This window comes from Heterostelium album (genome assembly GCF_000004825.1).
Source record: "Heterostelium album PN500 unplaced genomic scaffold PPL_scaffold6, whole genome shotgun sequence".
Taxonomy (NCBI): Eukaryota; Evosea; class Eumycetozoa; order Acytosteliales; family Acytosteliaceae; genus Heterostelium; species Heterostelium album.
In genome coordinates, this window is record NW_008805068.1 from 330,842 (window position 1) to 344,176 (window position 13,335).

The following is a 13,335-nucleotide window of genomic DNA, read 5'->3' on the forward strand; positions in this document are numbered from 1 at the left end:
AGTACACTATCATTTTTTACATCTTATTTTACTTCTTTTTTGATTTTTTTATTTTAATTTTTTTTTTAATGTCGTGTGATTTTCACGGGAGGTGGTTTTTGTTTTGTTTTGCTCCCTGCAAACATCAGCTCACTCCAAAAAAGCAAAAAAAAATAAATATATAAATAAATAAATATTTTTTTTAATTTTTATTTTTAATCCTTTTTTTTTTTTTTTCTTTCGCTCGTGTTCGTGTGGTTGTTATTAAAAACCGAACTATTAGAAGTTGGTTTAGTTATTCTTTTTTCTCTCTCAACTCAACTCACCTCAACTTAAAGTTTAAACTTTTTATTCTAGTCAAAAAAAAACATCTTATTATTGTTTTTTTCTTTATTATTTATTATTACAAACAAAACAAAACAGTTAAATCAATTATTTATTACTATATTTAATTGAATATTTAATTATTTTATTTTTTTCACTTTAGAAATATTTATTTACAAAATAAAATAATAAAATCGAATTATTATCGTTATTTTGTATTTTTTTCTAAATTCTTTCGTAACCATACACCTCTATAACATCAACACTATACAAATACAGAGATACCTATATAGAATTATTATATAATAAAAAATGGGAAAAAAGTCTGCCAATAATAAGAAGAACAACAAGAAACAAGTCGAGGAGGTTGTTTCTGATGACGAAAATGTCACCCAAAAGTTTGAGAAGATGAGAATCAACCAATTCACTGCTACTGGATCGTTATCATCAAAAGAATCATCAAGAGATGTAAGTAAAACACTAACTAACACGAGCAAACAATTAATAAATTGATTATTAATTTTGATTATCTTATTTTTTTTTTTTTTTGGTTATTTTTTATTTTAGATTAAAATCGAACAAGTAACTTTAACTTTCCACGGTAAAGAATTACTTAGTGATACTACAGTAGAAATTAATTTTGGTCGTCGTTATGGTTTGATCGGTTCTAATGGATGTGGTAAATCGATTTTCCTCCAGTGTCTTTCGATCCGTGAGTTACCAATTCCAGAGCACATCGATATCTTCTACTTGTCAGAGGAAGCTTATCCAACCGAGAGAACCGCACTCCAAACTGTCATTGACGATGCCGAGAAGGAGGTGAAGCGTCTCGAAGCCTTGGAAGAGCGTCTCTTGATCGAGGAGGGTCCAGAGAGCGAAGAGCTCATGGACGTCTACGAGAGAATGGAGCGTCTCGACCCAGACACCTTTGTTGCACGTGCCTCTGAGATCTTGATCGGTCTCGGTTTCACAAAGACCACAATGCACAAGATGACCAAGGACTTGTCCGGAGGTTGGCGTATGAGAGTATCACTCGCCAAGGCACTCTTTATCAAGCCAACCCTGTTGTTGCTCGACGAGCCAACTAACCATTTGGATCTCGGTGCCTGTGTATGGCTCGAGGACTACCTCTCCAAGTACGATCGTTCACTCATTGTCATCTCTCACTCACAGGACTTTTTGAATTCCGTTTGCACCAACATCATCCACATGAAACAATCGAAACTCCAATACTACGGTGGTAACTACGACACCTTCATCAAGACAAAGGCCGAGCTGGAGGTCAACCAGATGAAGGCATACCACAAGCAACAAGAGGAAATCGCACACATCAAATCTTTCATTGCCAGTTGCGGTACCTACGCAAATCTCGTCAGACAGGGTAAGAGTAAGCAAAAGATCATCGACAAGATGGAGGAAGCCGGTCTCGTAGAGAAGGTCGTCGAGGAGAAGAAGTTCAATTTTAGATTCCCACCATGCCCAGAGTTGGCACCACCCATTCTCCAGTTTAACAATGTCACTTTTTCATACTCTGGTAAGGAGGCCGATGTTTTATACCGTGATTTGGATCTCTCTGTAGATCTCGACTCTAGAATTGCCTTGGTCGGTCCAAACGGTACCGGTAAGTCGACACTCTTAAAGTTGATGTGTCAACAGATCCACCCAACCAAGGGTGAGGTTCGTAAGCACGGTCATCTCAAGATCGCTCGTTACCATCAGCATGCCGCCGAAGCTTTGGATCTCACAATGACTCCACTCGATTTTATCAAGAAATCCTTCCCACAATACGAGAAGGACACTGAAGAGTGGAGACGTGAGATCGGTCGTTTCGGTGTCACCGGTAAGTCACAGACCGAAGCAATCGGTTGCATGAGTGACGGTGTCAAGAGTCGTCTCATCTTTTGTATGATGGCTTTGGAGAACCCACATTTGCTATTGTTGGACGAGCCAACTAACCATTTGGATATGGAGTGTATCGACGCTCTTGCCGAAGCCATCAACGAATTCCCAGGTGGTATGGTACTTGTAAGTCACGATTTTAGATTGATTTCCCAAGTCGCTCAGTCTATTTGGGTTTGCGATAACAAGACTATTGCTCCATGGAAGGGTGACATCACAAGTTATAAGAACACTTTGAAGAGCCAAATCAAATTCACATAAATAAAATATTTTTTTTTGCCATTTTTAAACAACTAAAACAATTACAAGTTGACTACTTGAAGCCACTGGACATGTTGAATTCCAAAACATTGAAATCAATCGAACTCGATTATTAATATTGTTTGATAAGTGGTCAAGATAGAGAACAAATTGTGAAGATTTTGAAAGAGTTAGTTCAACACTACATAGTTCATAGTTATTCATTTGTAAAAATTAAGTTGTGCAAAGATGAAATTTAAAAGTTAAAATTTTTACTCGAAAATAATCGTTGTTTACTTTTATCTAACTATTAATTCCACACTACAATATATAAAAGTTGAAACTAAAATTTTTGTCTCTCTAAATTGTCCTAGGCTTGAACGTTGTATGATCACAATCAATAAAAAAAAAATAATTAAATTTAAAAGTTAAAAAAAAATTTTGTTTTATTTAAAAATAAATGATTATTATTTGTAGTAATTCAAATCGATGGAATCAGGAATTGTTTGTGAATCTGTTGGTGTATCAAATCCAGTCTTTGTGGTGTATTCTTCCCATCTCTTTTGATCTTTGATCATCTGGTCAGTTTTGGAATGAACCAATTCATTTGCTTCGGGACTAATAAAGAGATGACTGGTATCATCACCTTCAGATTGATAGACTCGAATTAAAATATCCAATATCTTTGATGGATCACCATTTTGTTTTCCACTGTATTGATTAACAATAAAATCTAATGTACCATGAACATGTTTATATGCTTCAATCTTGTTTATTGGTTTATATACATCTGCCTATAAATAATAAATAACAAAACAAAGAGTTAATATCTTCAATCAATTATTATTCTCATAATTATATAAATAATCTGTAATACCTACACCTAAAATACCAGTTCTAAATGAACCTAAGTTGACAGAGGTTACTCTAACACCTAATGGTTTGACCTCAAGTGCATAGGATTCCGACAGTCCATCGAGTGCAAATTTAGTGGCACAATAGGCACTGTGTCCAACGATACCTTTAAGTCCAGCAACTGAGGACATGTTGAATACATATCCAGATTGTTGATTTCTAAAGATTGGTGAAACGTTTCTGAGGACATTGAACACAGAGAATAGATTGGTGTCGAAATTGGCACGAACATCTTTGTCAGAGTTCTCTTCTAATGCTCCTGAAATAGAGAATCCTGCATTATTAACGACAACATCGATTCTACCGAATTTAGTGAGAGAATCATTCAATGATTGCTTAACACTCTCTTCATTGACCAAATCAACCTGTACAGCCAAGAAACGATCGTTATCACCAAGCGAACCAACTGCACCAATCAACTGTTGTTTATCTCTTGATGTACCAACCACTTTAAATCCATAGGTTAATAGTTTCTTTACCAATTCCAATCCGATTCCTTTTGAAGCACCAGTAACATACCATACTTTATCGACAGATTTAATTTCTAAACTTGACATTATTGTTTTATTTGTTTATTTATTTAAAAGGTATTAATATTTATGAAAAAAATAGTTAATTATTAGATTTATATTGAGATTTATATTTAATTTAATTTGATATATATTTACATTGTGAATTAGAAATCATTTATTTATAGTACAAGCATTCATCTTCTAAACTAATGAAAGTGCTTATTGTTTCAAAGGTCAATGACAATCGAACATTACTAGTTTGTTCTATTATTCTAAATGTGATAATTCTATTGTCATAGAAATTGAATGTTGAATCGACATCTGACTCTATCAAACAAAAACATGAACGAAAATTTTCTTTTAAAATAACTTATTGTCTGTTTTTGTAATAAATAAAATAATGATTATGTGTTAACTTTGACATCCACCTTTAAAAAAATTAAAAAAATAATTTTAATTTGGCAATAATTTGTTTCGTGTGTGAATGATAAGATGCACAATAATAAATGTTTTAAATTTCTTATTGTTATAATTTTAAAAAAAAATCAAGATTTAAAGATTTAATTAATTGTTATAATATTATCTTTAATCAATGAACATAGATTATAAAGATTTCAGTGACTGAATCTATCAACATGTTTAAATCAACTTGGTCAGGTCTTTCTTTGAATAACAACTTGAGCATTTCAAGATCTCCACAGCATGCAACCAATATACTGCTATCTGATGATAGTCTTAATGTTCTGTTTGATAAGAGGAATTTGAAACTTCAATGTGATTACCTTCAAGTTTAATTTTTAAAGGTAGATCGGAAATAGTTTCAGTTCTATTGTTTAGGAGAAAGACAACCATTTTTAGATGTCCTCTGCAAACTGCTAAATTAATGTCTCGACTTCCTGTCGGACCTTCAATTCGATTATTGTGAAGAAATTCAACACAATCTAAATGTCCATTGGTCTCTGCAAGATCAAAGGCATCGGTTGAGCAACCTTCAGTTCGATTAAAGTGCAAAAACTTTAAAATATCCAATTGTCCGTATTCTGCTGCCAAATCCATCAAATGACGTTGTTGTTTTCTACGAATTCTTCCATTAAACCCCACAGTTCCAACATCAAAAGCACTCCATATTTGACTTTGTTGTGAATGAATTCGACGATTGAAAGATGACCATAGAGAAAAGCTCGTTCTAAAATTGGTCTGCTATACAATTCTTCTGGAAACATATTGTATACCAATTCAATGAGATCTAACGCTCCCATTCGAGCAGCGATATACAAAGAATGTATTAAGAGTTCTTTAAATAATACATAAGCAATAATTTCAGGTGAGCTACTATCTTTTAGTTTTACTTGTTCTTTCTCTTCTTTGCTATCCAATAGAGCAATTGGATGTTGATCTCGAACATTTGTGTTGAATAACTGTTTGTATCTCTCATGATATATCTAATCAATTGATCTGGGAAAACACCAAGGTCATCAAAGTCAAATATTAGCTTTCGAATATTTTATTGACACCTATTAAATCAATTGATGATCTTTACAAAACTAAATATTTGGTAGAATACATATTGTGAATGCAATAGTTTTTAAATAGTTTACTTCTTTTGTCATCATTATAACAATCTACACTGTTGATTTGCATAATTATTGAATTTGTTTTGGTATAAAAAAGTTTGATATCGATATTAAATATTTAATATAAACTTTTGAGTAAAAAAAAGAGAAATCGTAAAAAAACAAATGAAAATAAAATAAAATACTTTTTATTAAAGTTGTAGACACGGTGGCTGTGCACTTTTACATGATTGTCTTCTAATGTATACTGGAATAGCAAAGCTATTCGAAAAGTAAAAATATTTACTCAAAAATAAGCGTTGTTTACTTTTATCTAACTATTAATTCCACACTACAATATATAAAAGTTGAAACTAAAGTTTTTGTCTCACTAAATTGTCCTAGGCTTGAACGTTCACAATCAATAAATAAAAATAATTAAATTTAAAAGTTAAAAATTTTTGTTTTATTTAAAAATAAATGATTATTATTTTTAGTAATTCAAATCGATGGAATTTTTTGTGAATCTGTTGGTGTATCAAATCCAGTCTTTGTGGTGTATTCTTCCCATCTCTTTTGATCTTTGACCATCTGATCGATTTTAGTGTGAACCAATTCGTTTACTTCTGGACACATATAGAGATGACTGGTATCATCACCTTCAGATTGATAGACTCGAATTAAAATATCCAATATCTTTGATGGATCACCATTTTGTTTTCCACTGTATTGAGCAGCAAAATCCAATTTACCATGAACATGTTTATATGCTTCAATCTTGTTTATTGGTTTATATGCATCGGTCTTTTTGTTTTTAAACAAATAAAGAATTAATATCAATCGACCAATTTTTTAATATCATAACTATAAATCAATCTGTAATACCTACATCTAAAATACCAGTTCTAAATGAACCTAAGTTGACAGAGGTTACTCTAACACCTAATGGTTTGACCTCAAGTGCATAGGATTCCGACAGTCCATCGAGTGCAAATTTAGTGGCACTATAGGCACTGTGTCCAAAGGCACCTTGGAGTCCTGCCATAGAAGACATGTTGAATACATATCCAGATTGTTGATTTCTAAAGATTGGTGAAACGTTTCTGAGGACATTGAACACAGAGAATAGATTGGTGTCGAAATTGGCACGAACATTTTTGTCAGAGTTCTCTTCTAATGCTCCTGAAATAGCGAATCCTGCATTATTAACGACAACATCGATTCTACCGAATTTAGTGAGAGAATCATTCAATGATTGCTTAACACTCTCTTCATTGACCAAATCAACCTGTACAGCCAAGAAACGATCGTTATCACCAAGCGAACCAACTGCACCAATCAACTGTTGTTTATCTCTTGATGTACCAACCACTTTGAATCCATAGGCCAACAAATTCTTTACCAATTCCAATCCGATACCCTTTGAAGCACCAGTAACATACCATACTTTATCGACTGACTTGATTTCTAAACTTGACATTATTGTTTTATTTGTTTATTTATTTAAAAGGTAATAATATTTATGCAAAAAATAGTTAATTATTATTTAACTTTATAATTATATTTAATTTAATTTGATATATATTTACATTGTGAAAGTCTTTTATTTATAGTAAAAGCATAGTTTGATTCTAATGAAAGTGCAAATTAGTTCTAAGATGCTAATGATAATCGAACAAAATAAATTTATTCGATTCTGAAGGTGATAATACTTTTGTCATAAAATGGAATGTTGAATCGACATCTGACTCTATCAAACAAAAACACATGATGTTGTTTGGCTTATGACACGATTATGTCTTAATTAACCACCATTCAAAACAAACTGGCTCATGCTTGTAACCATAAATAGAATAAAATAAAAAAAACCACTCAGATCACATTAACCCCACTAACCCCATGAAAAATTAAAATGAAAAATGACTATCATCGATGATAATTTAATGAAATTTCAACCAATTTGCAAATTTTTATTTTTATTTCATTTTCACTGATTTTTTTTTTGGTCTGCTTCTTTTCTGTGTGGTGGTACCACTGCTGGATTCAGGGATTGGAGCGGTACATGTATCATCAGTTGGTGTGGATTGACTCTTTGGAGGTCTGCCTCTCTTCTTCTTTGGAGCGGTACATGTATCATCAGTTGGAGGGGAATGACTCTTTGAATTGGCACCATTGGTTGGTGTAGAGTTCTTTAGGTATCGTTGAAGAAGTTGGGTATACGATGATTTTGAAGTTTTGTTGATTGCGTCAAGCAAAGAGATAAAAAAGTTTGAATGAGTGGACTTGGTAATAATAAACAAGATTTCCATCAAAGCCAAGACATCTCCGATATCGAGTTTGAGATCTACAAAACAAAATCACTGATTACGGAACACAATAGCCTTTGTTATGATTTTAAACTTAAAGTAGTCTACTTTTGGTCGGGTATAGCAAATGATGTTCGTGATCATTCATGAACTTGTTGATTTAGCTCCTAACAATTTTTGATCATGCATTATAATATAATTAATTTAATAATAATAATACAAATAAAATTATACATTTAGAAAAAAACAAAAAGAACTAACATATGTTACATCCTATATTGAATAATTAATGTTACAACAAATAAAAAAAAAACGATTAAAAAAAATAAAATATATTTTAACTATTGACAGATGTTTCTAATGAGTGATAGGAATAAGAATAACTTGAAGTTCACAATATGATTTGTTTACATTATATTTATTTTATTTTATTTTATTATTAAATTTTAATCGTCTTTTGGTGGAGTCAGTTCATTCTCGACAGGTCTGAGGAATTGATTGATAACTTGCTCTACCAATTGCGACAAGGTTGACTCGACCAGTTGTCTATCACTTCCGATCATCTCTACGTAGTACTTTAATTTTGGTTCTGTTCCACTGCCTCTGAGAGTAGCAATACCACCGTTCTCAAAGTAGAAAGTAATCATTTGAGTGGAACTGGAAACGGGAAGTCTTGCTTTGTGATCGGGATATCCAGAGTCATAGCCAACGGTGAGATCACGCACTCTGGTGATATAGAAATCACCGCAATTTGTTGGGAACTGTCCGTAGTTTCTGATCTTATCGAATATCGCTACCATCTTCTTGGGATCGTAGCAAAAGAAGTAACGATTCTTACTGATATGATAACCGTAGCGTTTGTACAGCTCCTCGAGGTGATCTTGACACGATTTGCCCGCTTGGTAACAGGTGAGTGCCAACTCTGCGAAAATCGGTGCGCATCTAACACCGTCCTTATCGAGCGAGACATCGCCATACATGAAACCGATCGCTTCCTCGTAGGCAAACAAGAAGTTGTATCCTTTGTCCATCAACTCACGTGCTTTGTTACCGACCCACTTGAATCCAGTCAAGCACTCCTCGTGGCGATATCCATCTTTGTTGGCCATCGTCTTGAGCATCGACGACGACACGGCAGTGTTGATCATGCAGAATCGCTCGGCGGGAGTAGTCGAGTCAGCACGACGTGCATTTTGCCATGCCCAATCGGCGAATAGCACACCGATTTCATTACCGTTGAACACCTTCCATTGTCCGTCTGGCTGACGCTCGGCAACGGCGAGACGATCGGCATCGGGGTCATTCGCCAGAATCAACCGACTGTTGTTTCTCTCGGCTGTCTCAATGGAGAGTTTCAAAGCGCCTTTACCCTCCTCTGGATTGGGGAAAGCTACCGTTGGGAACTCTGGATCCGGTTGGATCTGTTGATCCACTGGAATGAACGCTGGCAATCCAAACGTTTCAAATGCCATCTTGGCATACTCACCACCGACGCCATGCATAGCAGTATATACAATCTTTTCGCTGGTTGCCAATTTCACTTCGTTCTTTACTGAATACTTGGCAATCTTACCGAAATAACTCTTGGTAATTGTATCCAATGGATCGGATACCAATGAACCATTCAACAATTCATTTACATCAATCTAAAAAATGTGCGCCAATCAAAGTCAGTCACCTTTTACACTATAATATTAATTTACACTTACATTCCATGGTTCCAAATTCAAATCGATTTGCATGGCAATACGTATGTCGTGAGGAGTATTGATTTGACAACCATTGTCCCAATATACTTTATATCCATTGTCATCCTTTGGATTATGAGATGCTGTAATCATAACACCAACCGATGCTTTCAACTCTGGTACTGCAAATGCCTGATGAACATAACAATCCATATAATTAGAGATAAGATATAGTACTATATATTTGTTTTATTACTTACGACATATGGTGTTGGTACAATCTTTGAAAACAAATAGACTTTGAATCCACGTGATGCAAAAGTGGCAGCAGTCAATCTAGCGAATTCTTTAGAGTGATGTCTACCGTCGTAACCAACTACGATACCGCTGTTTTTCGAGTTTGATAGTGTTTGCTCGACATAGATACACAATCCCTGACTTGCTTGAATCACAGTTAGATCGTTCATACATGAGAAACCTGCTTTCATTGGTCCTCTTAAACCTGTTTAAATAGAACAAACAAACAAACAAACAATTAGTTAAACTTTTAGTTTAACAAAACACTGTTGCTCAAGTATAAGTCTTTACAAAATAAAACACATACCAGCAGTACCAAATGCAATTCTTTGTTCAAGTCTTGACTTTAATTCAGATTGATTGTCTGATTCCAAGAGTGATTGGATTTCCTTTCTAGTTTCAGCATTCTTATCCCATTTCAACCAACTTTCAGCCAACTCTTTAATGTTTGACATTTTATTATTAATCTTATATATAAATATAACTATGTTGTTAAAATATTTAGTTTGCACAATATTACAATGTTTAAATGATTTTTGTTTTTATGTTATCTTAATTTATATTATTCAAGTGATCTTAAAATCAAAAAAAATTGAATTAAATTTTAATAAAAATCATATGATGACCAGGACAAGATATTTTTTCATATTAAATAAAATTATAATATTGGTGGTTAATACTAAAAAATTAAATATACTGTGAGTCATCAACAATGATTCATTATTAAAATTTTTTAACATTATGGTTATAATCAGTGAATCAACCTATTATATATTATTATTTATTTTTAATATGTATCTACAAATAAATAATGAATCATTAAACTAACTTCTTTGTGTTTACTGTGAAGTGATCACAGTTACAGTTACAACTCTGTTTTATATTTTCTGTTTATTGTTATTAAAGAGAGAGAGAGAGAGAGAGAGAAAGTGAAGGAAAAATGATAAATTCAATTCCAACATGTCATGACAACAAATTTGTAGAATAAAAAAAAATCTAATGACAAAATATCAATGGTAGATTTAAAAATCACCGAAACGATTGATGGTAATTTAAAAATAGGCTTTATGTCAAAACACCATCATCAAAAAAAGGAATTCTATACCTTTGCAAGTTTTTAATATGTATTTCGCCTTAATTTTAAACAATTATTTCAAGCCACACATAAATTCCGATGATTATTTTTGCAATGAAATAACGACACTCGGTGGTGAGATCTGGCTTTGTTTTTTTTTAACCACGAAAAAAGAAAAAACAAAAAAAACGACACGAAATAAATTTAATTTATAATATTATTACTAATAGGGGGTCGAATTGTTTATCTTACCGAATTGATGTGCATATTTGTATAGTCTTATTGCTATTGTTATTCTTTAAATTTCATTTTTTTTTTAATTTTAATTTTAAATTTAAAATTTGAATACCGTATCAATCATAATAATCATTAATAATTAATAGTTAGTTACTCCATCCCTATATATCAAACCAAAGTCAAATTGTTATTTGATTTGTATACAAATATCAATATAGATAGATATAATTTAAATATATAATATATATATATTTAACAATTATTATTAATAATATAAATATGGAAGAAATTGAAAGAATTGTTTCTGGAAAGAAGGGTAAAATCGATGTTACCCCAATTGCAACTATATTTAGAAATGAAATCAAAGAAGAAGTTACAAAAGGACAGATGAAACCACGTATCGTTGCTTTCTTGACAACAGACGATGCCGGTGCCATCGAATATGCAAAGTGGACAAAGATTGCATGCAATCGTGATGGTATCGAGTTTATCTTGAAAAAGATTGAAAGATTGGATTTAGAAGATGCTATCATCGATGCAAACAATGTAAGTATATCAAATTTCAAATCTATTTCCTAAATGTTATTAATTTGTTTTTTAACTTGTTTGTTTTCCAAAGGACGATGAAGTTCATGGTATAATGGTGTATTACCCAGTGTTTGGTGGAATGTTGGATGCCTATTTGCAAGATGTCGTGTCGCCAGCCAAAGATGTCGAGGGTATGTCGACAACCAATCGTTTCAATCTGTACCATAACATCCGTTTCCTCGATGAGAAACAGACAAAGAAGTGTGTGATTCCATGCACCCCACTCGCCATGGTGAAGATCATCGACCACCTCGGTATCTACGACAAGAGCTTGCCGATGGGTGAGCATCTCAAGGGCAAGAATGTCACCATTGTCAATCGTAGTGAGATTGTCGGTCGTCCGCTCGCAGCGATGCTCGCCAACGACGGTGCATTCGTCTACTCTGTCGATATCAGCGGTGTCATCTGTTTCCAGGCAGGCAAGCGTCAGGGAACCATCAAGATGACAGAGACCACCGTCACCCGTGACGAAGCCATCCAGAAGAGCGATATCCTCATCTTGGGTGTGCCATCACCAAAGTTCAAGATCGACGAATCGCTGATTCCCGAGGGTGCCGTCGTCATCAATTTCGCCGGATGTCTCAACGTCGAGGAGTCGGTCGAATCGAAAACCATCTTGGTACCGACCATCGGAAAAGTAACCATTGCAATGTTGGAGAGAAATCTTCTCAGACTCTACCAAAATCAAATGCAATCAAGAAGCACCTCATCTTCCTCATCCTCTGCACAAATTGACCAACCACAACAATAATCAATTATTCAACAAATCATAACAATTTTTAGGATTTTCCAAAAAAAAAAAAAATACAACAACAATTGTTGACATACATATATAAAACCAATTTCACACATATTTAAAATAATACAAAAAAATAATAATAATCAAACAACCAACCAACCCATACCATATATATATTCCAAATCAAATTATGGAAATCAAATATAATATTGCAACATAATAATATTTCCAATTAAACCAAAATAAAAAGTGTAAAATTAACCTATTGGATTAGGTTAAATAAATTAAATCAATCAATCAATCAATCAATCAAAGATCATAATATTTCAGTATTAATTCTTTATTTAAAAAAAAAAAAAAAAAATTATAAGATCTATTTATTTTTGTACTACATAGGTGGATCATGGACTAAACACGGCAATTGATTATTGGTTTGAAAGAGAGTCGGGTACTACAACCTTTCATGTTATTTTATAACTGACAAAATTTTTTTAAATTTAAACCTTTTATTTTTTTAAAATAAAAAATATCAAAGTATGATGTTGCCCTATGTTTTTTGGACAAACAATGTTTTTTTTATTGTCAAAAATTGTTTTTTTGATATTTTTTTTTAAATGCTTTTCTTGGTTTTGGATCACCACAAGAACTTACCCACTTTATTTTTAAAAAAACAATCGGTTTTTTATTTTTTCTGTTTCATTTTCATATTATTTTTTTATTTTTATCTGTGTGACAATCATACTATTCATACTATTAATACTGTAAAACTATAGATATATAATATCATATACTTATTATCGCTATCAAAAGAGAGAGAGAGAGAGATAGAGATTAAATAAAATTTAATAACATAAAATATTCAAATTCATTTAACTTATTATTAATTTAAGATTTGAGTAAAACATTTTATTTTATTTTATTTTTTTGTTTATTTTTTGATTAGTTTAATTATTATAATATTATTATTTATTCTTTATTATCCA

The 13,335-nt window shown here is 32.6% G+C and overlaps 7 protein-coding genes across 7 annotated transcripts; 2 read left to right on the forward strand and 5 right to left on the reverse strand.

The window, feature by feature from the left end:
- Positions 1-615: 615 nt before the first annotated feature.
- On the forward strand, positions 616-2,463 carry abcF2 (ABC-F family ATP-binding cassette domain-containing protein; the record flags this gene model as incomplete). The annotated part of the gene is made up of 2 exons (XM_020577564.1): positions 616-771; positions 871-2,463. The coding sequence occupies 2 exons, from the start codon at positions 616-618 to the stop codon at positions 2,461-2,463; spliced, it is 1,749 nt and encodes a 582-aa protein (XP_020432012.1).
- Positions 2,464-2,909: 446 nt separating this feature from the next.
- PPL_06712 (SDR family oxidoreductase) lies at positions 2,910-3,914 on the reverse strand (the record flags this gene model as incomplete). Its single annotated transcript, XM_020577565.1, has 2 exons — positions 2,910-3,236; positions 3,324-3,914. 2 exons carry the CDS (start codon positions 3,912-3,914, stop codon positions 2,910-2,912), a joined length of 918 nt encoding a protein of 305 aa, XP_020432013.1.
- Positions 3,915-4,458: 544 nt separating this feature from the next.
- Positions 4,459-5,479, reverse strand: PPL_06713 (uncharacterized protein; the record flags this gene model as incomplete). Its single annotated transcript, XM_020577566.1, has 4 exons — positions 4,459-4,612; positions 4,885-5,001; positions 5,076-5,311; positions 5,468-5,479. The coding sequence occupies 4 exons, from the start codon at positions 5,477-5,479 to the stop codon at positions 4,459-4,461; spliced, it is 519 nt and encodes a 172-aa protein (XP_020432014.1).
- A 444-nt stretch (positions 5,480-5,923) lies between these two features.
- On the reverse strand, positions 5,924-6,902 carry PPL_06714 (SDR family oxidoreductase; the record flags this gene model as incomplete). The annotated part of the gene is made up of 2 exons (XM_020577567.1): positions 5,924-6,226; positions 6,312-6,902. The coding sequence occupies 2 exons, from the start codon at positions 6,900-6,902 to the stop codon at positions 5,924-5,926; spliced, it is 894 nt and encodes a 297-aa protein (XP_020432015.1).
- A 496-nt stretch (positions 6,903-7,398) lies between these two features.
- On the reverse strand, positions 7,399-7,917 carry PPL_06715 (uncharacterized protein; the record flags this gene model as incomplete). Its single annotated transcript, XM_020577568.1, has 2 exons — positions 7,399-7,766; positions 7,881-7,917. The coding sequence occupies 2 exons, from the start codon at positions 7,915-7,917 to the stop codon at positions 7,399-7,401; spliced, it is 405 nt and encodes a 134-aa protein (XP_020432016.1).
- A 257-nt stretch (positions 7,918-8,174) lies between these two features.
- pgmB (phosphoglucomutase) lies at positions 8,175-10,168 on the reverse strand (the record flags this gene model as incomplete). The annotated part of the gene is made up of 4 exons (XM_020577569.1): positions 8,175-9,374; positions 9,438-9,652; positions 9,673-9,918; positions 10,021-10,168. 4 exons carry the CDS (start codon positions 10,166-10,168, stop codon positions 8,175-8,177), a joined length of 1,809 nt encoding a protein of 602 aa, XP_020432017.1.
- A 1,136-nt stretch (positions 10,169-11,304) lies between these two features.
- thfA (bifunctional methylenetetrahydrofolate dehydrogenase/methenyltetrahydrofolate cyclohydrolase) lies at positions 11,305-12,364 on the forward strand (the record flags this gene model as incomplete). The annotated part of the gene is made up of 2 exons (XM_020577570.1): positions 11,305-11,571; positions 11,645-12,364. 2 exons carry the CDS (start codon positions 11,305-11,307, stop codon positions 12,362-12,364), a joined length of 987 nt encoding a protein of 328 aa, XP_020432018.1.
- Positions 12,365-13,335: the final 971 nt, after the last annotated feature.